This window comes from Apodemus sylvaticus, chromosome 15 (genome assembly GCF_947179515.1).
Source record: "Apodemus sylvaticus chromosome 15, mApoSyl1.1, whole genome shotgun sequence".
Lineage (NCBI taxonomy): Eukaryota > Metazoa > Chordata > Mammalia > Rodentia > Muridae > Apodemus > Apodemus sylvaticus.
This window is the reverse complement of record NC_067486.1, coordinates 5,488,002-5,515,491: the sequence shown is the minus strand read 5'-3', so window position 1 is coordinate 5,515,491 and position 27,490 is coordinate 5,488,002. Positions and strand designations below refer to the sequence as shown.

Here is a 27,490-nt window from a genome sequence, read left to right as displayed (position 1 = left end):
GGACTGAAGAGGATGAGAAAGAGTGTGTGGCCTTGTTTATTAAAAGAAAAATCCCTATTTTAAAATACATTATTTTAATTATTTCTTTTTAAAAACATTTTAAAAGTAAAATTCAACATTAAGTGTAGAAGAGAAAGGGTCATAAGAAACTAAATCCTACCTTCTCCCAGAGCCAGAAGCACATTTCAGAAAAAGGCTGAGTAAGGCTGAGTGAGCTAGCGCTGGGGAAATGAGCTGTTCCCCATCTGACAGACTTAAAGAGGACGGGCGTTTGCCAGGAGAGCTCAGTCATTGACGGGCCAAGGGTGGAAGGCCTCTGGGCCTTCAGGATGGGGTGGGGCGGGGGAGAGTTTACCCACAGACCCCAAACTCAGATCACCAAAACTCTAAAGGCCATTATCCCAGAGCAGCTGTGAGCCTCCCGGCCGGCCAGGCCTCATGCCACACAGCCTGAGAGCCAGCAGCAAGAGCTGTAGTGGGAATGACAGTTAACGTTACACAAATGGCAGGAGCGCTCTCAAGAGCGTCAAACATACCGGGCACTGTGCTCAGCACATCCCAGGATCACATCTCGGCCTCCGTGAGGGTTTGTGCTGGAGTGAGTGGAAAGACACGACAATACAAACACACAATACAAACACACGACAATACAAACACACGACAATACAAACACACGACAATACAAAAACACGACCATACAAACACACGACCATACAAACACACGGCACAACCATACAAACACACGGCACAATACAAACACATGACCATACAAACACACGGCACAATACAAACACATGACCATACAAACACACGACACGACAATACAAACACACGGCACGACCATACAAACACACGGCACGACAATACAAACACAGGACATGCTGGGCTTCCAACACTCTGCTCATGCTGACTTAGTCTTGAAGACCATCTGATGAGTCAGGCGTTATGAGCGTGCCCATTTTACAGATGGCGACAGTGTGGCACAGAGACCTCAGTGCTTCCTGCAAGGTCCTATAACTAGGATATGGACAAAGTGGGATTTGAATCCCCAAAAATAATGGGTCGGCACTGGGCTGTCCTAATGCATTAGGCTTTTCTAGGTGCCCCTGAGTTTACCCTGGAGCCCTTCGGATAACCAGGCGTGTGTGAAGATTATTCTGTGCCGGATGATGGGATGGATGGATGGACAGGGATTTGGCCTTTTTGCCATGCTATCACCAGGCTCTGGAGTCCTCCTCAGAGGAAGCCATGACTGGCCAGGGAGAAAGTCTGACAACAAGAACTACAGTACGGAGGCCTTCCCTCGAGTGCACCCTCCCCCAAGGCGTGAAGGAATCAAATGGGTAAATCGGGAAAAGCCACAGGAACAAAAATAACAAGGTTTCCTTCCCCTTCCACCTGAACTGGCTATCTGTAATTTTACACAAATTCAATTTCAAACCCCTGCTTTGTAATGTATGGAAAATTGTATTAAAGTGGACAGACCCATGTCTGGGCAATGACTCCTCTCATTTAGCAACATACGGTGGCTCTGAGCCTCTCTAAGCTCGATCACACAACAAAAGGTATCAACCCCCTCCCCAAAAGTCTGCCAGTCAGCAGCAGCACAGTGGGGGGCTCTAGGGCACCACTGTCGGTTTCCCTGAGAGTGTTAGGGATGACTGTAATTCCTTCAAGATACTGTGTCCAGGATTGCAAAATGTTTAGCACCAAGCAGTGAATCACTCGCTTGACGCTTGACAATGAGGCCTAGGGGATTATGGAGAACAGTGCCAAGCAGGGGAGACTCAGTCAGTGAAGCGCTCTCCTCACAAGGACGAGGCCCTCAGTTCTAGCCCAAGAACAGGGTGTGGCAGCACATGGTGGTAACCTCAAGGATTACAGTGGGATGGGAGACACAGGCAGGGGGACTTCTGGAGTTGGCTGGTCTTCCAGCCTAACCTACTGGGCAAATCTCAAGGCTAAGGAGAGGTCCTGTCTCAGGCAAATTATTTATTGTGTAAAGTAAAGGATGATACTTGAGACCATCCTCACACGCCTGAGACTGTGCTCCGGCTTTCACGAGTACACGAGCGCGTGTGCCCACCCATACACATCCCACCCCAGAGAGATGTATGTGGGGGAGGGAGTATCAGGTAATATGAAAAAGAAGGAGCAGCCAAACGGAGCCTTCTAGAGGGCATTTCCTCTGTCTGTGACCTCACCAGGCCACTCACAACCCGTTCCATCAACAGGAACTACAATGGCTTTATAATTGCCTCTGGTAAATGTGTGAACCCGACGGCTTCACTATGATAGCCTTTCTTGTCTCATCTAATCCGGCCGCAGACACGGTCACGCACCTACCCTGGCGTTTTTTAAATCAGCGGTGGGGGTGGAGGTGGGATCAAGTCTGAAGAGGTCTGGGTTCCCTCTTAAGAGACTAGCCTTGCTGGCCAACCGGCGGAAGCACATCCTTAAACGTGGGCCGTTCCAGTCGGGTCTGTGGGATGAGTGGGTGGCTTACCGCAAAATACAGATGGCGGCAAGCTGTCCTTGGGAGGTGTAAATAAACCACCGGGCGGGCAGAGAGGCCGAGTCAAGCCCTTGACCCCGGGCTGACTTTTACAGATATTTTAATAACCTTATCGTTCTGTAATTTGCCATCTGATATGTGCAGAGAGATGTGCTAATGGAAGGGGAGTGGCCACAGCAGCGCGGGCGTCCCGGGAGACATCATAAAGTGAACCATGTTCGTTTCCCTTGTGTGAACAGCAACTCTAAGACTTGCAGTCCTCAGTCTCAGTTCTCAGGCCCCATTGGTCTCAAGATATTGTCACAATGCCACCGAAGCGTCTTTCAAAGTATGCAGAGAGAAAATGACCAAGATTTTGCCCTGAGTCTTGGAACTGGCCTTGGAACGAGCAAGGGAGAGCACTCCTGCCTGGAAGCTGGAGACGACCCTAATGGGTAAGCCCCTGTACCCGTGAGCACACCAGTTCATGAACCTTCCTTCCCAGGGGAAGTCCTACTGTAATCCATCAATGGTGTCTCTTCATTCCAGAGCAGCATGATTCTAGCACATCCTATGCCACACTCCCAGGATTGGTCACCATGGTGCCCAAGTCTTGATAAGTTTAGCTGTTGCATCCTGGAACCCCCAAATTCAGTGACTCAACAAGTAAAACTGTGAGAATTAAGATGGGGCACAAAGGAACCGGGGACAGATTTGGTGCCCTCAAATGGTCGGGGACAGATTTGGTGCCCAGAGTGGTCGGATGACATGGAACGTGTCCGTCCATCTGATATAGCAGACGGATTCCACCCACGTGATTCCCTCTTAAAGGGCTGGAGTCTTGTGATTAAAATGAATACTCATCTGTGATGGATTGTACATGCTTGGCCCAGGGAGTAGCACTATTAGATAGTGTGGTCTTGTTGGAGCAAGCGTGTTACTGTGAGCGTGGGCTTAAGAGCCTCACCCTAGCTACTTGGAAGCCAGTCTTCTGCTAGCAGCCTTCAGATGGAGCTGTAGAACCCTCAGCTCCTCCTGCACCATGCGCACCCAGATGCTGCCATGCTCCCACCTTGACAATAATGGATTGAACATCTAAACCTGAAAGCCAGCCCCAATTAAATTGTGTCCTTTATAAGACTTGCCTTGGTCACGGTTTCTGTTCATAGCAGTAAAACCCTAACTAAGATGCCACCTTTCTAAAACGATATGGTTATGATCCACGGAGATCAGAATTTGACAGTGATGGTTCGAATCTTGCAAATACATCTGGAAAGTTCTAAGCCTTGCATGTGTCAGAGGGAGAACCCTAAGCAATGAGGATGCCCAGGTACTGTGACCTTTCGACCTGAGTCAGAGGAACGGGTCCCTTCTGGCTAGCCTCTTCTACCAGTGGCCTAGTGGCTATTCTAGCACCGGAAACATGGTTCCGTTTGTTCTTAAAATGCTCTACTCATAAAATGGTAAGCACTGCTCAAAGGAGCCAGGGTCAGCTAGGACCCTGGTTACAGAAATCAACAGAACAAGGAAACAGCACCACGCGGTTCCCCTCCCTGCTTGTTCTGTTCTCAGGCCTGCACAGAGGGGCAGAGCGCACACATGACTGATCCGTGTTTGTTTTCAGGGTGAGTTCTACTCTATTTTTCTCCTTATTAGTTTGTCGTATTGACTGTGGAGGTAACCGAATCGCCCCGGCACTGACACATAACATGTCCTGCCAGAAAGGGATTATGGGAGGAAACTGTGGAGAGATGCAAGGATGTCAGTAAACAGTGCAGGGCTTTCTGCGATCCCCACCTTTAATCTCCAGGACGACTGGCTGTCCTGCGGCTCTGCAGGCAATTGTTTAATATTAATATAGAGTCTGTGTGGGGCCGAGAAGTGTGGAAACAAGGCAGAGACCAGGTACTAGGTGGCTATTGTCTGGAAGAGAAGGGATACCCTGAGCCTTAGTTTGCGGTCCCCTAGAGTTAGGATGGGGTGTCCTGGGAGCCAGAGGGAAACAAGGCAAGAGAAGCCATGTGGCTGCACTCACAGAGCCTACCACTGGGAGAGCTCCTAGGTGGCCCAGCGCCCTTTCATCTTGACCCTGTTCTCTTAGGCCAAACTTTTGGTAAACTTTGAAAAAGCCTCACAGCCACCATTAAGAATTCTCTTACCCCTCTAGCCTTGAAAGGCTATCTGTGAGTAGTGTGTGGCCTGGCGTGATGAGGGGCCCAAAGCAAACTGCCGTCCTTTTGGAATGGGTATCTGGTTGACAATCCTCTGTGCTAATGCTGCCTGGTGCTTCAAAACAACAACACGCCTGCCTCTGGCCTGGCTTCGTCCGGGAGGTCAAATTCTTGAGTCCATCCCAACTGGCTGGCTTCGGTCTTCTGGGCAATCTTTGTTTCTCTGCTTGCTGCTATCTATGTGGCCACAGGAGTTTTGGGGAACCCTGGCCTCCTGTGTTCTGATCGAACTTTACACCCTAGATATCAGGTGGGGATGGGATTTGGGGGACAGAAGCCTCCCTTTCCCACCACCATTGACCCTTTGGTTTCATCTGTATGGGTGCTCTAGAAACTCCGGGAAATAGCTGATCTTGTCCAGAAAAAAGAAACTCTACTTTCTGTCCTGGGGATGGAGGAATCCTGACGGGCTGCGGGAAGCAGAGGGCTGAGGACCAGGGTCCAGATGCCCCTGTGCGCATTCTCCAGAGTCATCAGCACTAGGGAGAAGTTCGAAACCTCAGAAGGGCGATTTGATCTCAGAGAGCAAGCCCCGTAGTAAAGGATTTCCCCCTGTAATCAGAAAAGGTGTCCACAGGGAACTAACGGGATCTGAGAATAAGGCAGACCTCTCTGAGCAACTGTCGTGAAACAATTTGTAAGCCAGGTCCTATTAAACTGTGGTTTTGGGTTACAAAGGTGGTGTCGGTTTAAGTGGTAAGTGATTCTTTGAAGGGCTGATTAAGTATGTGGCGGCAAGGTCAATACATAAAACACCAAGGTCGTGCACACTGCACTGTTTTAGGGACCATGGGACTGGCACCTGTGTCCATCCTTAAGGTGGCAGGTTGTGCTAGCACCTCGCGCTCCAGAGATGAGGGGCCCAGAGAGACCACCAAGGCCTGCTGGCTCTTCCCTTCCACCCATCTTTCTCATCTCCTGGATGCCTACAGTACAGTTCTTTAGGCTGCACTGTCATACTTTCTTTAGAGTTTGTGTTGCACCAGCTAAGAATATATAAGCACACTGCGGGGCACCCCCAGTTCCCGCCTCGAAGCGCTTCTCTATGAACTTAGACTACTCCTTCTGCCTTCTCACTGTGGGGTGAGGGGAGGGGAGCACACACCACGTGGCAGGGGCGGGGCAGCGCGCAGGGGCGGGGCAGCACGCAGGGGCGGGGCAGCGCGCAGGGGCTACACTCTTCTTTCAGGGTTTTCTCCTATCCACTTCTTCTTTCTCTCTTCCCCTCCCCACTTCTCTGTTTATTGTGCGAACATCTGATTCTGGTGTGTGCTGTGTGTGTACAACTCTGGTCCTGCAGCACTTCTGGTTCAGTGCCTGCTACACTCAGGAATTATTTTGAAGGGAAAGTTACTTTGGGTTATAAGCAAATTGGGTGGGTTGATTTTAATACTTTATTCTGTGTGCATGAAATGGCCATTACAAAGGAAATGGCCTAGGAAATCAGCAGGCCCATCCCATGTGGGCTTTAAAGGCCTGTGTATGTGACTAGCAGTGGGGTAGTCATGACAAAGAAAGGCAGAGAGACAGACAAACACATGCACGCGCATGCACACACAGACAGACGAAAGCGGGACCAGTGCTGAGCAGTCGCATGCTTTACCCCAGGGTGGCCAGGGTCTGCAGGTCCCTTTCTCTCCCTCTGCTTGTGCTAGTTATGCTATAGCGGGTGTCGGTTTTCACATCCTCTTGTGGCCTGGCTCTCTGGATGCAGGAGTTTGCCCCTTACTCTGGAAGGTGGAAATGCTCCCTTCCCTTTGTACATTCTGTGTGTGGGGAGCATTGGACTGACATGGTAGCCCTACCGCTAAGAACCTTGCAGACAGTCGCAGCAAAGATAACTTTTCCAAAGGGACTTGGAAGGAGCCTAAGACAATCCATTAGAAAAGGGAAAATCTGGGGGCCATCCTGAGGAGCACGTGGCCTTCCTCAGGCACCTGGAGCTTTAGATGCTCTCAGCTAGGTGATCACATGGTACTTGGGAAGAAGGCTTTAGTTGGAAAGACCATAGGAGAGAGACTCATGCATGTAGGGAGGTTACCCAAAGAGTTGCTGGAAGTCCCCTTGCCCCATGGTCCCCTTTAGCACAAGCTCAGTATTCTAATTGGCTTTCTTTTCTCCCCATCTTTAAAGATAAAGTACCCCCAAACAGGACTTAGCAAGTCACCCAACACAGAGCCACATGTTATTATCAACGTCAACAGCAGCATCGATCGCTAATCACAACAGAACATGTTCAGTCTGCCTCTCCTGCATGAGGGGCTAGCCCAATACCTCTCCGTGCCCATTGGCTCAATAGCGCACCAGTCCCCGAGCCAGGAGCACAAGTGTGTCCCTCCACACCTGACCGTGCCTTCAGAGAGGTCTGGATTTGACTTCAGGTTCATCTCCTAACAAAGCTGGAAGTGATGGGAGACGACGTCTAACCTCTGACCTCAGAATTCTGTGTTTCTGTCTAAAAGCCACACCACAAGATTGCCAAGAGAAAAGAATAGAGCAGTCCTCGAAGCCTGAGCTTGGATTCATCACAGCGAATGATTAAACGGTAGGGCAAGAGGCTTAAGAGCACTTATGCCGTTGGAAGGATTTCTGCATCAGTGTCTTTACACTTCATCCGCATCTCCCTGGAAAGGCAGAGGAAGTCACACCACCTTCGTGATGGTTCACTGGGAAACCAGAGCCTGAGACCTAAAATGACCCAGGCGTGCTACTCAGAGCCGGCCCTGAGAGGGACCAGGCCTCGCCGTCCCTGAGAGGGAGCTGTGAGGGACCAGGCCTCGCCACCCCAGAACTCTGTAATCTGCCCCATCTCCCACTGTAAAAGGAACAGAGAAAAGTCCTGAAATTTGGCAGGAGTTAACGATGGTGTCCTCCTGACTTGTGTAAACATGCAGCCATGACAAAACGGCTTTCTGTTCCACTTTAAGACTTGCTCAAATAGGAAGTCGAAATTAACCCAGGCTGTTTTAAAGTTAAAACCTCAACAAATAAACAGTGGCTTGGTGGCATGGCAACTGCCCCCCTCCATCCGAACCCCAATGCAGCTCACTCCAGGTGTCTATTTGGTAAGATAAGGAAACACGATATTTAAATACCCATGATCCTCTACTGTGGTCGCCTTTTCAGAGAGCCGGCCTGAGCCCATGGTGCGTTGCTTAAACTCCCACCTTAAACAGGCATGAGCGTCAACTGCCTCACTTCACCTCTGAGCCCTCATTGTGGGATCCTTGGAAAATTAGTGTGTGTACTTTGAGTGATTATTCATCACTATTAAACACCAAAAAACTAAGGATTTTTGTGTGGCCTTTTTATAAACATACCCAGAAAGAAAACCCAACTTTTGTGTCCATTCATATAAATGAGAGGTACCATGCCATGCTGGCACAGTCTCATGTATCTCAGGTTGGCCTCAAGCTGGCTATGTAGCCATGGCTGGCTTTGAACTCTTGGTTCTGCTGTCTCCATCTGTGACAGCTGGACTGTATCACCACGGCCAGGGATATAGGTTTTCTATATTACACTCTGGAAAACCTGGGCTTTTGTGAGCCCTGCATGTGTTTCTCCCCAGAGACAGCCATTTGATCCGATAAAAACCTTATCGAGTAGATGCTGCCTGTCCATCCTGCAGGGAGCTCAGAGGAGACTACTCTTTGCTTTCTGTGAAGGGCAGATCCCCACTGCCGCTTCCGGCCCTCTGCCCCTTTCTCCGCACGAGTCGCTCGTCTTTCTATTCCGGTTGTCCAGGCCTGCATCTCTGTAGAAGTATTGCTGTAAGCCTGCCATAGATACAGCTGTGTCCCACAGCTGTTTTCGCACCGAGAAAACTGCTTTTCAGTTATTATAATGGTATCACTGAGCAAACAGGCTCCGACGTCAGCAGTCCTACTTCGGAAATGCACCGTGAGTATTATCTAACTTGGCACAGAGGCTGTGTGAGGTTATTACATCTTGCAGCTAGTGACTGGCCCACAGAGTGAACAGGACTCATGCTACTAATGAGAAAACATTAAGCTTGATACAGTTCGCACCACATACATGCACATGCATGCCTCCTTCTTCATATTTTTAAATAACATATTAAATGCAAACTTAAAATAAAATCTGAAAGCAACAAGAATTTGAAAAGCCCTCAATTTTACCTTTTTAGATTTGTATGTGTTTATGTATAAACACATACAAATATGCATACATGCAAGCAATTGTGTGTATTGTGGCTTCGAGATTAATGGGTAGGTAAGAGAACAACAGAGCAGAAACTAAGTCTCACAAACACCTCTCATCTGTTTATATACAGGTGGCTCTTGGTACCTGTAGGCTCTATAGCTAAAGACTGAACTAAAGTGGGTTGATAATACAGCTTTCTAAATGGACACATATTGAAATGTATTTTTGTTCTGATTCCCTAAATAATACAATTTAGTGATTGTTAACACAGCATCTCTATAGCGTGTTAGATTCTAGCAGCGACTGAGGAATGGGTGTATACAATCTCTAGGATGATGCCACAGGCACCGTCAAGTACTAGGACACACGGTAATGCACTTGAACTCCTGTGGCGTTTGATACCTGGAACTGAGTCTCCAAGGTACCCAGAGAGATAGGCACGTGTACCCACGCATACATCTGGATTCCACAGCCGTGTTCTCTCCCACACTCAGCAACCACACTTCACAGGGTAGAGATACTCTGTAGGTGGAACTGAGCTTTCCTCATAAGCTCCCAGCAGATACTGTGGGTCTCAGCAGTTCCCAGAGGAAAGGCCTGGCAGCCCGGGTGCGCTCAGCGCCTGGGACTCCAGCAAAAGCAGCGGGTAGTGGGCTCCACGGGGTACTTACCCTGCATCTGACTTTGAGGCTGAGGGTTAAAGGCAGTGGAGTGGTTCAAGGAGGCCCGAGGGTTGGGCGTGGGGGCTGGGTGGTGCGGGCTGACCCTCATGGCCGTGCGCCGCAGCTGCTCCAGTTCACTGAGCCGCTCGGAAAAGGACAAGCTCCCGGGCTTGGTCTGATCATCTAGTTTCTGCCGATGTCCTATTGTAGGGACCGGGAGGGGAAGGGAGGAGGAGGAGAGGGAGGTGGGGAGGAAGGGAGGGAAGAGATCAGAAAACGCGTTGTGGAGGGGCTTTTCTTATCTTCCCCTCCCTCTCCCTTCACCCCCAAGGTGAGCTTGCTGGACACTGTCCCTTGGGCTGCCTGCCTGTGGGAACCAGGGCTATCTTTCCCATGGCCGACCGAATTTCCTTCATCCCACTGGCCACTGGGTGTGGCCTCAGTCTGGGACAGTGTCCACAGCTCTCTGCGCATCTCTCAGGTGGGCAGAATGAAGAGAGACACTAGGGAGCGGAAGTGTTGATGGTGGCGATGGTGGGAGGAAGCCCGTTGCTTGTTGGCTGTGGGCCTCAGGCTGAGAACAGAACTGTGGCAGCCAACAAAGGTGCCCTCCCGGGGTCAAGGATGCCCTGCCTTCCTGAAAACCTGAGCAGCAGGTCTGAGAGGTACCAAAGTGGGTCGGGAACTTAGCGGCTGTCCCTTCAACAGGAAATTGGGTGCAGCTGCAAACCCACAGGCCAGGAGTGAGATTTCCTGTTCCGTGCAGGCAGGCACAGGGCACCCCTCTCAGCCCTCACACACCTAGGCCCCTTCCTCCTTCACACGGGCTCCTCAGGAGCATCCTTCCGTCCCTGAAGCCCACTCCCTGGGCGTATCCCTAGGAGGAAGTAGGCAGAAAGGTGCAGCCTGGGTCTGTTCCAATATCTCTAGTAGGCCAGGCCCTGGGGAGCCCAGAGGGAGTGGCCAGCTGGTCTGTTGAGTTTTCCCAGGGCCTCAGGAATGAAAGCAAGGCGGGAAGATGTCTCCTAAGGGTGGTAGGTGTCCCTATTACCAGGAAACCGCAAGTCAGAGCGTCCACATGGGCCAGTCAGGAGGGCAGGGCCTCCATTTTTTTTCTCTTCATCCCTTTCAAAGTGTCACGCAACAAGAGATGGTAGCAGAGCCCAGCAGCCCACATAGGAACACAGTCACAGTGGACTTGGGAGATTCATTCCCCCTTTTAAGAGGTCACCTTGTTGCTCCCTCCTAGCCCTTACGGTTTGTTTGACTAGAACCCTTGACTGAGCCACAACCATTCTCCTGTCACCCGTTACACAGCCTCACAACAGGACAGGGGAAGCCATTGGCTTCTAAGCCCATAGAAATGCTGTTCCTGCCACCCTATCCCAATCCATTGCTACACAGAAGACCCTGAATACCATCCCCCAGCACAGAGGTAGGCGCAAGGCTATCAACCCCCATCCCCACCCACCTCCACCCACCCCCACACCTGCCCACCACCTAGTTCCCCTATTGCTACAATTATAAAATTAAGTTGCAGAAGTTGTGTTATGGTTTCAAATCCCCTTGGCTTGCCATTTCTTCCTGCTACGGGCCTCCTTGGCACCACCAACACGGTCTCAGATTCCAGGCCAGAAAAAGGGCCCACTATATTGCAGCGATTTTTATCACTGACAAGACCTGTTTGGCTCCAAATGGAGAAGAAAAAAAAAACCCACTTAAGCATAATATTTGTGTAGTTCACATGCAGTGCTCCCTCTTTCCACGTATCACCACGGCAAATCTGGACTGTCATTCAGAGCTCACAACACTGGACTCAAACACAAACACCCTGAGTCATGCAGGCTCAGCCGGGGCACATGGGAGAGGCCTCTTGCAACCGGAGTATTTAAAGCTCTATGGACAAAAGAGGCCAAGTCCCTGAGCTGTCCCCTTCAGCCTTTTACCAGCAGAAGTACAGAAACTTCTTTTTCTAGAACCTTCTACCTCACACAGTCTTAGCATATGTAATTCAGTGGGCAGCCCTCTTTGGTTCCTTCCTCCTCTTTCCCTTGCAACACAGTCCCACTCCTCATCCCACTGAGAAACCTCAAGCTTTCTCGCAGAAAAACAATCCAAGCTCTAAAGCCATTTAAAGTGTGATGTGGCCCCTTTCAAGTGTCTACCATGGTCTCGTGACAGTCAAGGAAGACAGAGGTAGGAAACATGACTCTGGACTCAGAAAGCATGTGGGCCAGCAAGGGCTTCCAGTCGGCTTTGTCTGCTGTTTAGCCTCACATTCCTGAGGCACCTGATGGCCTTTTGGAAGAACACTGAAGGACAGTGTGTAGCCATGGGAAGGGCGTGTGTGTGCATGTGCGTGTCTCTCTGTGTGTGTGTGTGTGTGTGTGTGTGAGAGAGAGAGCCACTATGTGGCCAACGCATGTCATTTATTTTTATTTCTCTTCCCTCATTACTCGATGATTTAAAAAAGAAAAAAAAAAAAAACAACTCCTAATATGTGATCTGTTTTGGTACCAGCTGACACCTGCCAACGTTTACAGAGGTTAACTGGTGACTGCCTGCTTCGGCAGGAATGCCCGGGCCTGGCTTCTCTGAGCTGCTTCCTGATCCCCAGGAGTCTAGAGAGTCTCAGGCTGGGCTTAATGCTCAGATTAAGGAACAGTTCATTGCATTGCACATTCTCCGAGCGTGCGTGTGCACATTCTGGGAGTCTGTAGGAAAGGCACTGCCTGCGAGGAAGCCTGATCCCCACGTTTACAGGGCTTTAGAGAGCTGCCACACCAGGACACTCGGGAATGCAGAACATCATCAAGTTCAAGGCGTGGCCCCCGGGACATTTAGAACCGAGAGCACCTAATTCTCTTCTGAAACCACTGGGATTTGTGTGCCAAACAGCAATATTTTGCATGGAATACAGGAGCTTCCGACGGAAACTTTCAGGCTGGGGGTAAAATGACTGCTTTATGTCTTCAGTTTCCTGGATCTGCATGCTATTAAAATATCAATTTGCCCCCTGAATTTTAAATACAGGAGTATGGAAAGTGCCCACTGTGAAATCCTCTCTTCACTTTCACTGATTCCTGGGCTCTGGAGGGTAACAGGGAATTCAACACTGGATCAAACCACTGTAGGACTATAACGTAGACTAAACACACACATTCTGGTAGCCTGGACTTTCAAGTTCACTGGGAGTCAGTCGTGAAGGTTTCCAGAATGGGGCTTCAAGCTGTGGCCACAAGGTATTGGGTGCATCTTTCTGATGCTCACACAGAGCTAAAAGGGGATCCCTAAATATTCTATTATTGTTTTTACATATTTTGAGAAAACACTGCTCAACATGTTATTATAAAGGCACAGCCTAGAAAACAAAAAAAAAATTGGAAAAAGAAATGTATAATAAAGTAAACTAATGCCACTCAGCACACTGGCTCCATCCCAAACAGATCTCTGTAGTTCCCTGAGGTGGCTGCCCATCAGAGCACCCCTAAATGTTATAGTATTTTATGTATATGAGGTCAGTTGCCATCTTTCTTCTATTAAAACAGTGGAATAGCATTCACGGCTCACTAACACCTCAGCTGCCTTTGCCAGGGCACCACTGTGGTCTGAGGCGGTAAATAACTGAAATATAGCATCTGGTCTGGTATCAAAGGCAACTAGGTGGTATCGCCATATTTTCTTGGAAACATTTGATTAGTCAATCTGTCAGCTCTTGTTTCTGATAGCAGCTTTCTGGCTTTCTCGATAGATCACATGGCATATACTTAAAGTTTTTATCCCGGTGAGCAGATTGGAAAGGTCTATGCAAAATGGCAACACTGAAAATATTCTCTGTGTCCGTCTGTCTGTCTATCTGTCTGTCTGTAAATTGTAGTTCTCCTTAAATTAATGGTGAATTTTATACATTCATCTTTAAAATGACATCTGCATTTCAGAAACTATCAACTCAACGGTGGGGTTGGGTATATATGAATTGGGTATAAAAGGCTCACTCTTCTTTGGTTGGGGCAGTCTTATGACTATGGATAAGGAAGTGCAGGGTAGAGAATACCTCAGCTTCTTTGGGGTCCAGACAATGGCTAATTGCATCAAATGCAGCTCTGACCCTTCCTTGAACTATCTTGCAGGTAAGACAAGCCTTCCGACCAGCAAACCAGCTATCTCCCAGCTAATTAAATGTTGAGAAATACCGTCTACTATTGCATATTATTCACATATTACAAAGCACTGGGCATGCAGCTCAGTGAGAGACTGTTTCCAAGCATTCACGGGGCCCCAGTCTCAACTCTGGCATTGTAAAAGGAGGAAGAAGGAAGAGAGAAAAAAATTTCAGTTTAGTAAACATTTAAATTAATTCACATACTATATCTAAATGTGTAATGATAGTATATGACGTATGCTATTATATATCCTAATATATTTTATATATGTATGTTTTTACAGATTGTCTGATGTTATGTGACCTTATTAGATGGTTTCATCTCTCCTCTTAACTTCCTCTTAGGTCATCATGCTAAAAGAATAAGACACAGTTGTTACAAAGAAGAACTAGAAGGGCCAGAGAAATCAGCCCTATCTTTTTAAATGGCAAATGACAAGCCAAGTTCAGAGAGGCTCTATCATTCAGTCCATCTCACACAGCCAGATAGAGAAAGAGTGCGGGTCAAACCATCCTCAGTTCCCCCATACGCCCCTCTGACACCCAGAGCACCCAGACAGAATGAGCAATCATTCCCGCCTCAGTGAAGAAATGAACTTAGATGCAGATCTAAAATGAGGAGATAAGGTTTGCTTATTTGATCAAAACTTTGGGAAAAAGAATTCCCTTTTACGTGTGTGTGGCAGTGGCCGTGGCTGGGTCCTTTGAGACACCACCAAGCTGAGTCTAGAGTACAGGCCACGCACTCCTCTCTCTGTCCCACTTCTGTCCTCAGTGTGCCCAATGGATGAGGAGGGCCAGAGAGGGACAGTGGTCTGCAGCCGTCTGAGGGCTCTCTACACCTGGACACTCTTGCTGGGAAGTATAGAGTAAGGGCCTGTAGACTTCCACTTCTAGAAAGAGCTGTGTGCTGCTGTTGTTGCTGGTGTCAGATATATGTGTGAGAGAAGGGAGGAGGGGCTCCCCTGACCGGCCCATGGGTTTTCCACAAGCACCTGACTTCCCTTCTACCGGTTTCTGCTTTGCTAAGGGCTGGGAACCAAATACCAGTTCCAATCCCCTCAGTATCTGTGGGAGACTGGTGGCCTAATTGCTATACAGTTCCAAGCCTGGGCATTCAGACTTCTTATATAAGAGGTCCCACATTTGTATCTACAACCCATGCATGTCATCCTGTATATCGGATACACAGACTTTTACATTGTATCTTTTGGGGAACCACAAGAAGAAAAGTCTTAATACAGACACCTTTTTAAAAGAAGAACATTTTTGCTCATTGTTGAATGAATTGGCACATGAAGAGTTTATGGATACCAAAGGCTGGTTGTATTACACAGACTTTTTAACATTGTATCCTTTGGGGGAAAAAAAGACAAGAAGAAAGGTCTTCCTGCTTAATACAGATGCATTTTTTTTTTAAAAAAGAAGAACATTTCCATTCATTGCTGAATGAATTAGCACCTGCAGAACTCATGGACCCCTAAGGCTGGCTGTACTCTTAGTTCACGGCCACTTTGTCATGGCCGTGTTTGGTGCGAAGACTGGTGATCCTTTGGTTTATTTTTTTAAAGTCCTTTGGTATACACACAGGAACTCTTCCCTGATGAGTGCCATGTACACCTATCTCCTGCTGTGGCTAGATGGCTTTGGTTACAACAGTGGCTCTCAGCCTTCTCAACACTGTGACCCTTTAATACAGCTCCTCATGTTGCAGTGACCCCGACCAGAACATTATTTTCATTGCTACCTCATAACTATAATTTGACTATTGTTATAAGTCATAATGGAAATATTTTTGGAGATCGACGGTTGCCAGAGGGGTTGCAACCCACAGGTTGAATAACATGGGGTTAGAGGCTCCTCAGAATTCTTGAGGGAGCAGAGGCTCCTGCCTTGCCATCAAAGGGAGTGTGAGAACAGCAGGGACCATGGTGCTCACAAGGTTAGAGCTCAGAGTGCCCCTGAGGGCCAGGATGTGAATGTTGCCTCAGACCCCCCTCTCCCTCAGAGGAGGCCCTCCCCCCTTGGAGACACCATTGCCCATCTGGCAGGCCCCGTTCTAAGTCTGTGCTTCCTGCAAACTTTGCTGTGGGCAGAGCCCCTGCTCCTTATCTGCAAGCCTGGAATTAAAGGACTAAGGTGGATTCCTCCCAGGGCCATCCCTGGCAATTACGTCTGCCACCCATATCTGCTCTGCTGGGTCTCACTGGACGGCTCTAAGGTGCTGCTTCTTAACAACTTCAGGGATGCCATGACTCAATTTCCTTCTTTTCTTTCAGGCAAATACCTGGTCTTTAGAACTTGTCCCCAACCTAACCATTAAGGCAGTCTTTAGAGCTCTGACTATGTCCGTGTTTGTTTGTGTGTGTGTGTGTGTGTGGTGCGCGCGCGCGCGTGCACACGTGTGACAGGCTGTCACATAATCCAGGCTTGTCTTGAAATCACTATGTAGGATGACCTTGAATTCCCGATCTTCCTGCTTCGTCCTCCTGAGTGTTGGGCAGTCAAGTACACACACTGCCAGATTTATACATTGCTGAGGGTTAAACTCAGGGCCTCGTGCATGCTGAGCAAGAATTCTCCCACTGAGCTTCCCCCTCAGCCTCTGGCCTTTCCCACAGCACCACTGTGTCATTGTGCTGTGTCTGTGCCCACTGAACCTTGAGTCTATGGAGACTCGGATCCTGCTGTCTCCTGAGTACTAAGGCTCCCAGCACACATCCGGCTAAGACTAAATGCTGACTGAACCACCAGTTTAACCCAGCAAACAGACATTCGTCATCAGCGCCATCCACTCTTCCTTCTGAAGACTGGAGGAAAGCAGAATTCATCAGGGGCAAAGGAATCTAGAACTGAAGTGTGTGAGCACTGTGCGACTGCTAAGAGGATACCTGTCGAGGCAAAGTCTCAGCCTGGGTAGTGGGGCTCCCTGAGGAACTGCCCTGTCAGAGCCAAATCTGTCACCAAAACCCATTCGTTTTCCTTTCATCACACGAAAGAGGAAGACAAACCCCTCGTACAGAGCCGAGCACAGCACACTGGCATGAGCCAACAGCCAGAGTGGATGCTGCCTTTATCTGTAGTGAATACCTGATACACATGTGTTCACACACATGCTGTGCCACACATGCATATGCTACATGCTTATACCATGTGCATTGCATGCATCTATACACCCTTATACCACATACTCACATATGTGAATGTCTACATATTCCTATCTACTCATATATTCATCATGCCAGTATACAGAACATACTTCTATCATATCACACATATATGTCACATATGTGTAATGTGATATATGTTACACACATGCATGTAGCACATGGCTACTAAACACATCACACAATGGTACATATATGTTATATACATACATGTATGTAGCACATGTCTACCACACACATATACATAATAGCACATATGGTTGCTATATGTATATGCATGTACATACCAGGTGCTTTTATCACATATACATATAACATCTTCTGTATATGTATTATATATCACATACATATATAAGTCACACATATATATATATACATTTGTCATATATATTATATATGACATATATATATACACATATGTCTGTGTGTGTGTGTGTGTGTGTGATATCTACCTACAAATATACACATTTCTCAAACAGATACAAACTATTCCCCGATCCACACATGGAACAGTAAAGCCAGCTCAGGCCACATCCAGACAAACCCCGATACAGTCACAGGCAACAGGCTGACAGGTCCTGCCTCTCCTGCTCCCTGAAGCCCCAGGAGTCCTCTCTCCCTCTTTGAGCCCCAGGATTCAGAGAACAAAAAGCAGATGTATCAATCATTCTCCATTCTGGGCCGTGAGTGACAGACTTCAGGTGTGGTGGCTCCCATGGGTTCCTGGTGTCCTGAGAGCAGAGGGGTTTGTCTCTGTGGTCATTACCTTCCCTCACCTCCTGCTCAGTCTGGTGACTAAGGAGGTAATTGCAGCTTGGAGCAGAAGCTGTCTGGCTATCTTGTGCTCTTGAGCAGCAGTGGTCCTCTGTGGGGGTGGCCGCCGGCAGGGGCAGCTTGTGGGAGGGGTGCAGGGAGCTCTCACAGTAAGACTGTCTGCTCTGCCAGCCTGTAATCTCAACTGTTATCAACTCTCCTGAAAACACGGTCTCAGAACCCCCTCTGTAAAGTGTAATTAAAAAGGAACCTGATGTAACTGTCCATACCCATCTACCTGAGTAGCTCTGACACAGATGGACTTCAGGGAAGGCGGCCACAAAAGGTCAAGTCTGGGCTGCAAGGCACAGGCAGAGGCAGGAGAGCACTACAAACTCTGAAATGCACCTGGACTCAGGCTTTCAGAAGGGCAGGCCCAGGTTACACCGGCCTGAGAGGAAGGAGAGGACACCCAGAGGCCCCCACCTCCATCTCCACGCTTACTGCTTAGCCTGAGCAACCCTGCAACCCTCGCTCCTCTGAGTGAGTTGTTCTTGTCTTGTTCCAGCCGGTGCAACAGACACGTGATTAGCAGTGGTGCTGAGCAGGTTTGCATAGAATCCAGATAAATGTGGGCCTCCTGGAGGCTGGGTGATGTCCCAGGAAAACCTGGCTGGACGGAGGAGGGAGGGAGGGAGCGAGGGGTTGGATGGCCTTCTCTGGGATGCCGAGCTGGCAGCACCGACAATGCTCTCTCTCCCTCCAAGCTTAGGAACAGGGCTAAAGAAGAGGCACTGTCAACCCCTAAACCAAAGAAAAAAAAGAGTGCCAGTCGGAGTTGTAGGCTGGCCTCAAGGAAGTGGGACCAAAGGGCCTGCACAGGGCAGGGGCTGAGCATGTGTGAGCGCACAGTTGTGTTTCAGCAGAGCACCGGCTCTGTGTCACTAGTTTGGGGATGACTCTGACTCTCAGCCGCTGTGGTCTGTGACAGGGGTGGGGTGAAGTGCGGGGGAGGGGAGGCAGCTCTAAGCAGTGAGCAGAATCTTGTCTACCAGTCACAAGTATCCATCAGCAAGCAGCCATGTACCTGCAGAGCACAGGCCTGGTCACTTAGAAAACGGAAAGTTCTACTCATTCCAAGTTCTGAGCATGTGCACGTGTGTACACACACACACACACACACACACACACACACACACACACACCATTCACCCCCTGGTGAGCACATCTCACCCAAGGAATGGGGAACAGCATGGCTACCTCCCTAGCAACCCTGGGCAACACTCCAGCCTCTGAGTCCTTCCCACTTTTGACAGTGGTGGGCCTTGTCCCTCCCTGGTCACCTAGGGACTGTCCTATGGGAAGCTGGTCAGGTGAGACCCAACACCCCTCCCCCCCTGCTGTCTTCAATAGAAAAACCACTTTTTCCAATGGTTTTTTTGATTCTTTCTTTTTACTGTATCTGTTCAACTGGAACACGTCTGTCTGTCAGGACAAACTTTGGAGACCAAGCAAGAGAGTCCCGGAACTGGAACTGGGCAGATTGATCTGTAGTCCCTTCCCTGCCTGGGGGTGGCCCACCCCATTCCCTTCCTGTTCTCTTCCCCACCTCTCCGCTGGCCCTGCCCTCCTGCCAGGCACACACTAGGTCACCTCTGCTTCCTCCGTTTTCTGTGCAGCTGCAGCTGAGGTATAGTAAGGCTACTGTATAGGACTTTGAAAGCAGGGCGGCGGAGGGCCGCACAGGGCCGCGTACGGCCTTCCAGACTCCATACAAGCCAGCTATTCTCTGCTTGTTTTCTTTGGCTTCGGGTTAAGCAGCGCCGAATGAGTCAAACAGTATTAACTTTCAATAGGGAAGTGGTGTGGTCAACCAAAGCTGTTTGTGGCTAGATTGTGGAGATAGGTAGGGCAGGTAATGAGGAACAGCCCAGAATACGTGAGGAGGCGGGGAAAGCAGCCTCTAGCAGCAATGCTCTGGCAATTAAGTCAACAGAACTCACACCATCTTTTTTTTCCCCCAGTTGGCTGAGGAATTAACACCGAGGTCTCTGGCCGGCCAGCTTTGGGAAGTCGGCCATTAGGCTCGGACAATTGAGCACTTTGTGTGTTTACAGATCTTTTTTTTTTTGTCCTTTCTTCTTCTTTTTTTCTAAGGCTGCCAAAGTCATGGGAAATATAGTTTTGATGATTTCCCCTACTTAAGCCACTCCACTCGGCAAGGCCTTTATTCACTTCCTGTTGCAGCAGCAGCTTGGGGTGGGTCCATCTTCCCTCTGGCCCAGCTCCACCTTGCTCCTCACTAGCCCCTCCCCCACACTCCCAGCGACCATCTCTTCTCCACCCCCCTTTGGACTCCATCCCCAGAGCAGGTCTCCTGCCTGAGGCTGGAAGAGGAGGCCCTGCAAGTTCCACTGCTCCTGGAAACACAGAATCGAGCTTTCGGGAGTCCCTAAGTGCCTGAGCCCCCCCCCCCAACTTTGTAGCTGAGAAAACTGAGGCTCCAGCAGTAGCTGAGGACCCACAGAGCCAGGCTGCAGGACCTGAGGGCACTGCCACTGGGCACTGCCCGCTCAGGACTCAGGAGCCCTGCTGAGAATAGCTCCACCCTCCAGACTCAGATTTCAATGTTTTCCAGTTCTTCCTCTCTGCACTCTGCTACTTATTTATTTTGAGAATGGCTGAATCACTCTCAGAGCAGAAAAGATTCTCTGATCCTGCCCCAGCCAGCGTGTTAGCAGATGCACAGACTACCCAGGGGCCTCCAGAGACTCAGCATCAAGTAGCTGAAGGTTTGGAAATGGGCACCAGGTGTAGGGGGCATTGTTTTACCTCCCAGAAATGGAATCTCAGGCACACACAGACACAGACATACACAGACACGGACACACACAGACCCAGACAGACACACACACACAGACACAGACACACACACATACTCTCTGTCTCTAACAGACACATTCATACACATCCTCACACATACAAACAGGCACACATGGAGACACAGACACACAAGACACAGACACATACATACAAACACACTTACATACGCACACATAGACACACATATACACAGACAAACACACACACAGATATACACAAAAACATGCACACAAACAGATATACATACACATACACAGACATACATACACAGACAGACACACACACTCACACACAGATACACACACAAACACACACTCTCTAACATACTCATTTATATACATACACACATACGAACAGGCACACACACAGACACATACATAGAAACACACACACTCTCACACAAATATACATAGATATATCCATACATACACCACACACAGAGATATATCCATACATATAACACACACACACACACACACACGCACACGCGCACACACGCACACACACTGAATAGAGATTCAGAAGCAGCAGGCTTTGCTGCTCTCCCCTGTCCTTTTGCTATTATGGGAGCTGCATGCAGAAGAAAAACTATTTGGTTCTGGAAAATAAAATAAATTTAAATAAAACCGTCAACTGTTGATGAAGGTTGCTTCCTTTGTTTCCAAGTGCCTTAAAGAGTTTCTGGAGGGAGGCAAATGGAAGAGGGAAATGTTTCTAGCTTTACAGCAGTGGCTAATTTAAATGCCTATTTCCCCTGCATTTTCACCAGTCTGACAAGACTGGACGGAACCTATCTTAAAGGCTGGAGGGAGAGTTCTGCAGTTAGGAGCACGGGTTGCTCTCGTAGAGGACCAGAGTTTGGTTCCCAGCACCCAAGTGGCATCTCAGAACCATTTGTAACTGTAATTCCAGTTCCAGGGGAATCGAAGGACCTCTTCTGGCCTCCAGGGCACCAGGTTCTTGTGTGGTACATACACATACAAGCAGGCAAAACACCCATACACAAAATATAAAAAACAAGCACATCTAACAAAACCAAAACTATCTTTAAGACAACAGTCACTATTTTCCATAAGATCCCTAAGGGTCTTGCCCAATAGCTGTAAAACATTAATGGTTGGTTTTCAGGTTGTTTTGCTTGCAACTATCTCATTCACATCTATGGCGGTTCTAGTACTTAGTGGCTAGGCTATTTCTATTACTTAGTTGATGAGCCACACTTCAGCATGTGCCGCTCAAATAAGACGAAACCCTGTAGAGTAGAGAGAGATCCCTTCCCATGATACTCATCGCTGACCCAATAGATTTTCTAGATGCTAGGAGCCTTGATTTGTCACAGCAACATGGATACTTAATATTCTGTGAGAAACAGAGCTACGTTTGATAAAGCCTTCATCCGGACCCACCTGCTTGTTCTCCGAAGAGGCAGGCACGGTGCAGGTGTCACAAGGCAGTGCCTTGGGAAGACTTTGGTTTGGTTTCTGGTGCTTCAGGATTTAAAGTGGCCTTCAGGTCAAGTTGAAAGAGAGAAGGCTCTAAGCGCCGAGCCCTAAGGAACCAATTTGCTAGATTCCCCCCGCCCCCATTGTTAAATAACTCAGTATTGGTAAATATTTGGTGAACACTTCTATAGAATTCCATGTGATTGCTTTGGTAAATAAAAGGTTGGGGGTGAAGGAAACTGACCTGTCTGTGTTCCTGGCATGTGATTTAACTGTTACAGGGTGGTTCTGTGCAGGGCTATGTGAAGTACCCTCACATGGAAGTCTCCATGCATGGTCTTGAAATCCCTGTGATGAAGGTTTGTTATCAGAGCTAAGACAGTGCAGGAGCTGGAGCCAGGCAGCTAGCCTTAGAGATGTGGTGCCCACCCGGTCTATCCTGCTTCATCCGTTTGGAAGGTAGGTATCTGGAAACCCCCTTTACAGAGGGAAAAGCTGAGGCACGTAGCCAATACGTATCAGGCGTCTGACTCAAATTCCCTCTCAAGCCCTCCGATTCTGTTCTGAAATTTGGGGCCAGGGCCCCATGAGCAAGGTCAGATTAGGAATAAAAATGTCCCTCAGTACGTTTCTCATAGCTTTGTAAAAGGAGTGGGCCAGAGATGCTGGAAACCACCCACAGGCAAGTGAGGACGAGACAGAGTTCTAAACAGGGTCATAAAGTCACCCTGCACTTTCGGGGCGACTTATTTCAAATGTTTACATTTTGCCTCAAATGACTAGAATATGCCTTACCAGCCACAGCGTACAAAAATAAAAACAAGATGCAGCAAGCAAATAAAACACCCACTGCTCGACATTTCAGGGGCGGGCAAGCACGCTGAACTTTTTTTTCAGTAACAGTGAGGGCTTTAATGGAACCTGGGCATATGGAATTCCAGAAGCCCACCATTAACTTACTTCACAGGGGCCTGGGGAGTTTCAGGTTAATTCCACTGTGTTACTTTAAGGGTGGCATTGGAGGTTGTGGGGAGAGTAACCCACAGGAAAAATACTTCCCTTTGGTTACTTAAATATTTTTCTATCTTTGGCTTTCATGTTGGACAGAGATTGAGAAAGTTTGACACACTTGTAGCAAGTTCTCCCAGGGAAAACCCTAAGACCGACCTAAAGTGAGCTGTGAAGAAGGCATGTGGCTAACATCCAGTGCTTTCAAATGTCCAAGGGCAGCCATGACACACGCCAATAGATTATAGTTAATTTACCTCTTTCTTAAGGGCACCATTTAATACTGCCGGAGTCCCAAAGCAGGATACATTACAAAATGTTTTCAGATGCAAAACATGAAAAGAAGAGACAGATTCAAACTAGCAACAATGAACTTAGATGCAGATCTAAAATGAGGAGATAAGGTTTGCTTATTTGATCAAAACTTTGGGAAAAAGAATTCCCTTTTACGTGTGTGTGGCAGTGGCCGTGGCTGTGTCCTTTGAGACACTGTGCTTTAGCCTTTTCCTAATGGCCCTTTCCCAGCTCACAGCTTACAGGAAAACCTAAGCCCTTGGGAAAACTCATAGTTCCTTCAAAACGGAAAAGGGAAAGTGGGTAGGCCTTGGAAGAATTGAAATTGCCTCAGAAAGGGGAGAGGGAGGCATGCTGATGTGATCTGATAACAGGGGCTCTCTGCCACAGACCTTTAGCAAGCTGGGAGGTCATTTGTTCCAATGGGAGAATCATGACAGCTGAGTGTCCCAAAGCAACATCCACAGGTAGCAGGAAGAGTGCCCTCCTTTTTCCAGAGAGCAGGAGTGTGTTCTCTTGCTCATGCGTGCACACATGCGCGCGCGCGCGCGCGCGCACACACACACACACACACACACACGCACACACACACACTGAGGGTCCCTCCAGAGACCTGTCTAGGCTTCAGAAACTCAAAAGGGTGGCTAGGCGCTTTCTGTGTGTGCCTGAGTGCAGGCTTTGCTAGAGATCGCAGGCACCAGGGTGCTGAGCCCAGCACTGTCATCCGTCATCCCTCCATATCTGTGTCTGATACATCCACAGATTCAACCAAATCCAGTCTGAAAATACTTGAGGAAGAAAAAATGCCTGTCCTGAACACGCATCGACTTCCCATTGACACAGTCTCACAAGTATGCAGCCATCCAGCCTTGTCTAGAGTACTTCAGTAATCCGGAAGTGATTGACAGTCTACAGGAAGATGCACTTGAGTTATCTACAAATAATCTGCCATTTGATATCAGGGGCTTCCGCGTGGCAGTGTTGATATCTGAGGTGTTGGTTCCTAGAACAAAGCTCCTAAGGTCAGCAAGGGCAGACAGGAGGTAGGTTCTGCTGTTTTCTAGAACAATGTGAGACTCTTCATCAGCTGTATCATGCATAACACTAAGATCTTACACTGAGGCCCAAGTGTGAGATCTCAGATATACGCTTCTTTGCCACTAGGACATAAGTTTTCTTCAAGTTGTTCACAAAGCATGACATTTGGGGACAAGTCTGTAGGAACCATGAGGGACTTAGGAACAGTGCCCAGAGTATTTTAAGGGGCCATAATATGCCAGAAAAGAAATTTAGTGGGCTTAAATAAAAAAAAAATCTGAAATAAAAAAATCAAAATGCATAAATGTTTAATTACATCTCAAAAAGAGCAACATTAAGGCCACTTCATGAATTTTTAAATTTAGGATTTCACAGATCCTTTTTTTGTTGTTTTTTTTGTGATTTCTCATTTTTCCCAAGATTCCAAGACAAATACAAACAATAGCTGACATCTTCTGAATGGATATTGTGTCCCAGAAAAGGTTCTCAGGGTCCCTGGAGGGTAGTCTGTTATTCAGTCTCTTTGGCCCCATGACACTAATATGACCATTGTCTCTGTTGGACAGAGACCAGGTATATCAGTTCCCCAAAGTTAGCCAGGGTGAGCATGAGATGCGTCATCTCAAGTGGAGTGGCAGAGACATCAGGGCTGGGGGACATTAGGCATGTTACTCATAGGTAGAGACCCTAAGATGAATTACAAAGCCCATTCAAACACACACACACACACACACAGAGGGGGGGGGTGCAGGGGTAGGGGTATGGGTGGAGGGAGAAGGAGAGGGAAACAGAGAGGGAGAGGGAGAGAGAGGGAGAGGGAGAGGGAGAGGTAGAGGGAGAGGGAGAACCTGAAAACTACCATGGACGCCCTGGTTGAGGACATGATACAGCTCAGGGTAGGCAGTTCAGGGTGGTGGCCTGTAAGGGGTCCTGTTTGTGAGGAAGCTGTACCTCTGTTTTGCAGACAATATTTTGTTACCTCAGTATGAGTGGGAACTAATTTAGAGATTATCTCGTCTCATTGCCTAGTTTGACCCAAGAGGAAACCAAGGACTAAAAAGTACTTAAGATAATTGCTCAAGTTCACACCCACAGGTCTGATGGCGCCAGGGTGAGAGCTCAGGTCCTGGAGTTAAGGATCCTAAAATCTTTTTACACATTTTAAGATTAAGGAACGGAAGCTCACCGTAGACAGTATTATATTGTTCTCTCTCTCTCTCTCTCTCTCTCTCTCTCTCTCTCTCCACTTCATACAATGCACAGTCCTAACAAGGACTGTGTATTAGCATAGAGCCCAGCTTCCCTGGTATGATGTTCTGAGTAGCAATATGATTTTTCAGTGATCTAAATCAAAGAAAAACATTCAAAGGCATGGCTTAGCTTTCATTCATTACATGTTTCTTCTCTCTTTTTCCCTGCACCAAACTGAGGAGGTGTCTCATGCCTTATGCCTTTAGAGTCTTACTGGTACCTGGAAAGAACCTGCTTCAGGCTTCAAGAGCCACCTAAGGCTTAGCAACTCCTGCACAGAAGTGGGATGCTGACCAAAAACTCACTGGGGTAGTGTCAAGGTGGACTGCTGTTCATGGGGTAGTGTCATGGTGGACTGCTGTTCATGGGGTAGTGTCATGGTGGACTGCTGTTCATGGGTAGTGTCATGGTGGACTGCTGTTCATGGAGTAGTGTCATGGTGGACTGCTGTTCATGGGTAGTGTCATGGTGGACTGCTGTTCATGGGGTAGTGTCAAGGTGGACTGTTGTTCATGGGGTAGTGTCAAGATGGACTGCTGTTCATGGGGTAGTGTCATGGTGGACTGCTGTTCATGGGTAGTGAGTGTCATGGTGGACTGCTGTTCATGGGTAGTGTCATGGTAGACTGCTGTTCATGGGGTAGTGTCATGGTAGACTGCTGTTCATGGGGTAGTGTCATGGTGGACTGCTGTTCATGGGATAGTGTCAAGGTGGACTCCTGTTCATGGGTAGTGTCATGGTGGACTGATGTTCATGGGTAGTGAGTGTCATGGGGTAGTGTCATGGCTACTGCTGTTCACAGACACAGAAGCATGATCCTTTCTAAGTCCTCTCACCTCCACAGTTGCCCCCAAAGAATCTTCTAGGCCTTAGTCTGAATTCAGGGAAATCTTGATGCTCACAAAACTCTTCTAGGCCTAGTGTCATATAACTAAAATAATAAACAGGAAGAGATTCTAAGGTTCCTTAGAAACACTTAGGCACAGTTATTATTAATGCTTTTAAGAACTGCTTCTCTAAGTCTCCAGGTAGTTAGAGAGATTAGCAGAGTGGGAACTAAAATACCAGGGTGAAGGCCCCCCAGAATCCCATGATTAGCCTGCAATGCCTTCAGAGGGGGAGAATGGGCATACAGAATGCCACCCTCGGACCCTGTCTCTCTTCTGCTTTACATCTGGGTTGGAAGGAAGGGAAAATCTCTCCATTTTCCTTTATGTACCATGATTCTAACTTGAACTGATGGACACATCTGATATTTGAACACTCCGAGGACCTGGCAGGCATGTGGCACAGTTCCCTGTGTGTGCCATGACTGGCAGTGGCAATCCTGAGAGCACACACTCAGTGTGCAGGCCCTAACTAAAGGGGATCCCCATTTAGACACCTGCCCTTGGGGCTGCTCTGGTCATTGTATTAATTTTTTCTTTGGGACTCATACAGATTTTGCATTATCCCTAGTTTATGCCCCACTGACACCAGGTCCTTAAGCAAACCTCAGTGACCCCCAGAGCCAATCGTTAGCACATGTGGCAGCATCTGTAAACGGGGATCACTCAGGGAAGCTTGTGGGTAACTCAGTACACCCACCTGAAGGAAGACTGACTCCAATCAAATGTCTGGGGCAGCTACGAAGCTACAGGAAAGCCAGAGTGAGTCACACCCACATTGATAAGCATTCCTTATTAGAGATATGGCGTCACGATAGAAGAGGCACGAATACCTTAGTTCGCAGAAACAGATCTGGTGTCCGGGTACAAGGTCTGGATTCCTCAGCTTCCTTTCTGGCTGATTAGCTGGGTTCTTAATTAGCTTATGCTTCTTAATTAGCTTTTGCTTCAACCACCTTAACTGTTTCTCCCAAGATTTTATAAATTAATACGCCTGCAGCACTTTAAAAGGCGCTGGGCAAATAATGGGTGCTGTATAATGTTAGTCATTATT

General features: G+C 48.2%; 1 protein-coding gene across 3 annotated transcripts in view; it reads right to left on the bottom strand.

The window, feature by feature from the left end:
- The window catches only part of Runx1 (RUNX family transcription factor 1), a 222,307-nt gene that overhangs the window by 31,379 nt on the left and 163,438 nt on the right, over positions 1 to 27,490 (bottom strand). For 2 of the 3 annotated variants that reach the window (XM_052158071.1, XM_052158072.1), the window contains exon 6: positions 9,561 to 9,752. The exons of the other annotated variant lie outside the window; for it this stretch is intronic. In XM_052158071.1, the coding sequence (XP_052014031.1) occupies positions 9,561 to 9,752 (192 nt within the window). The remainder of the gene's footprint in view (positions 1 to 9,560; positions 9,753 to 27,490) is intronic. 3 annotated transcript variants of the gene reach the window in all.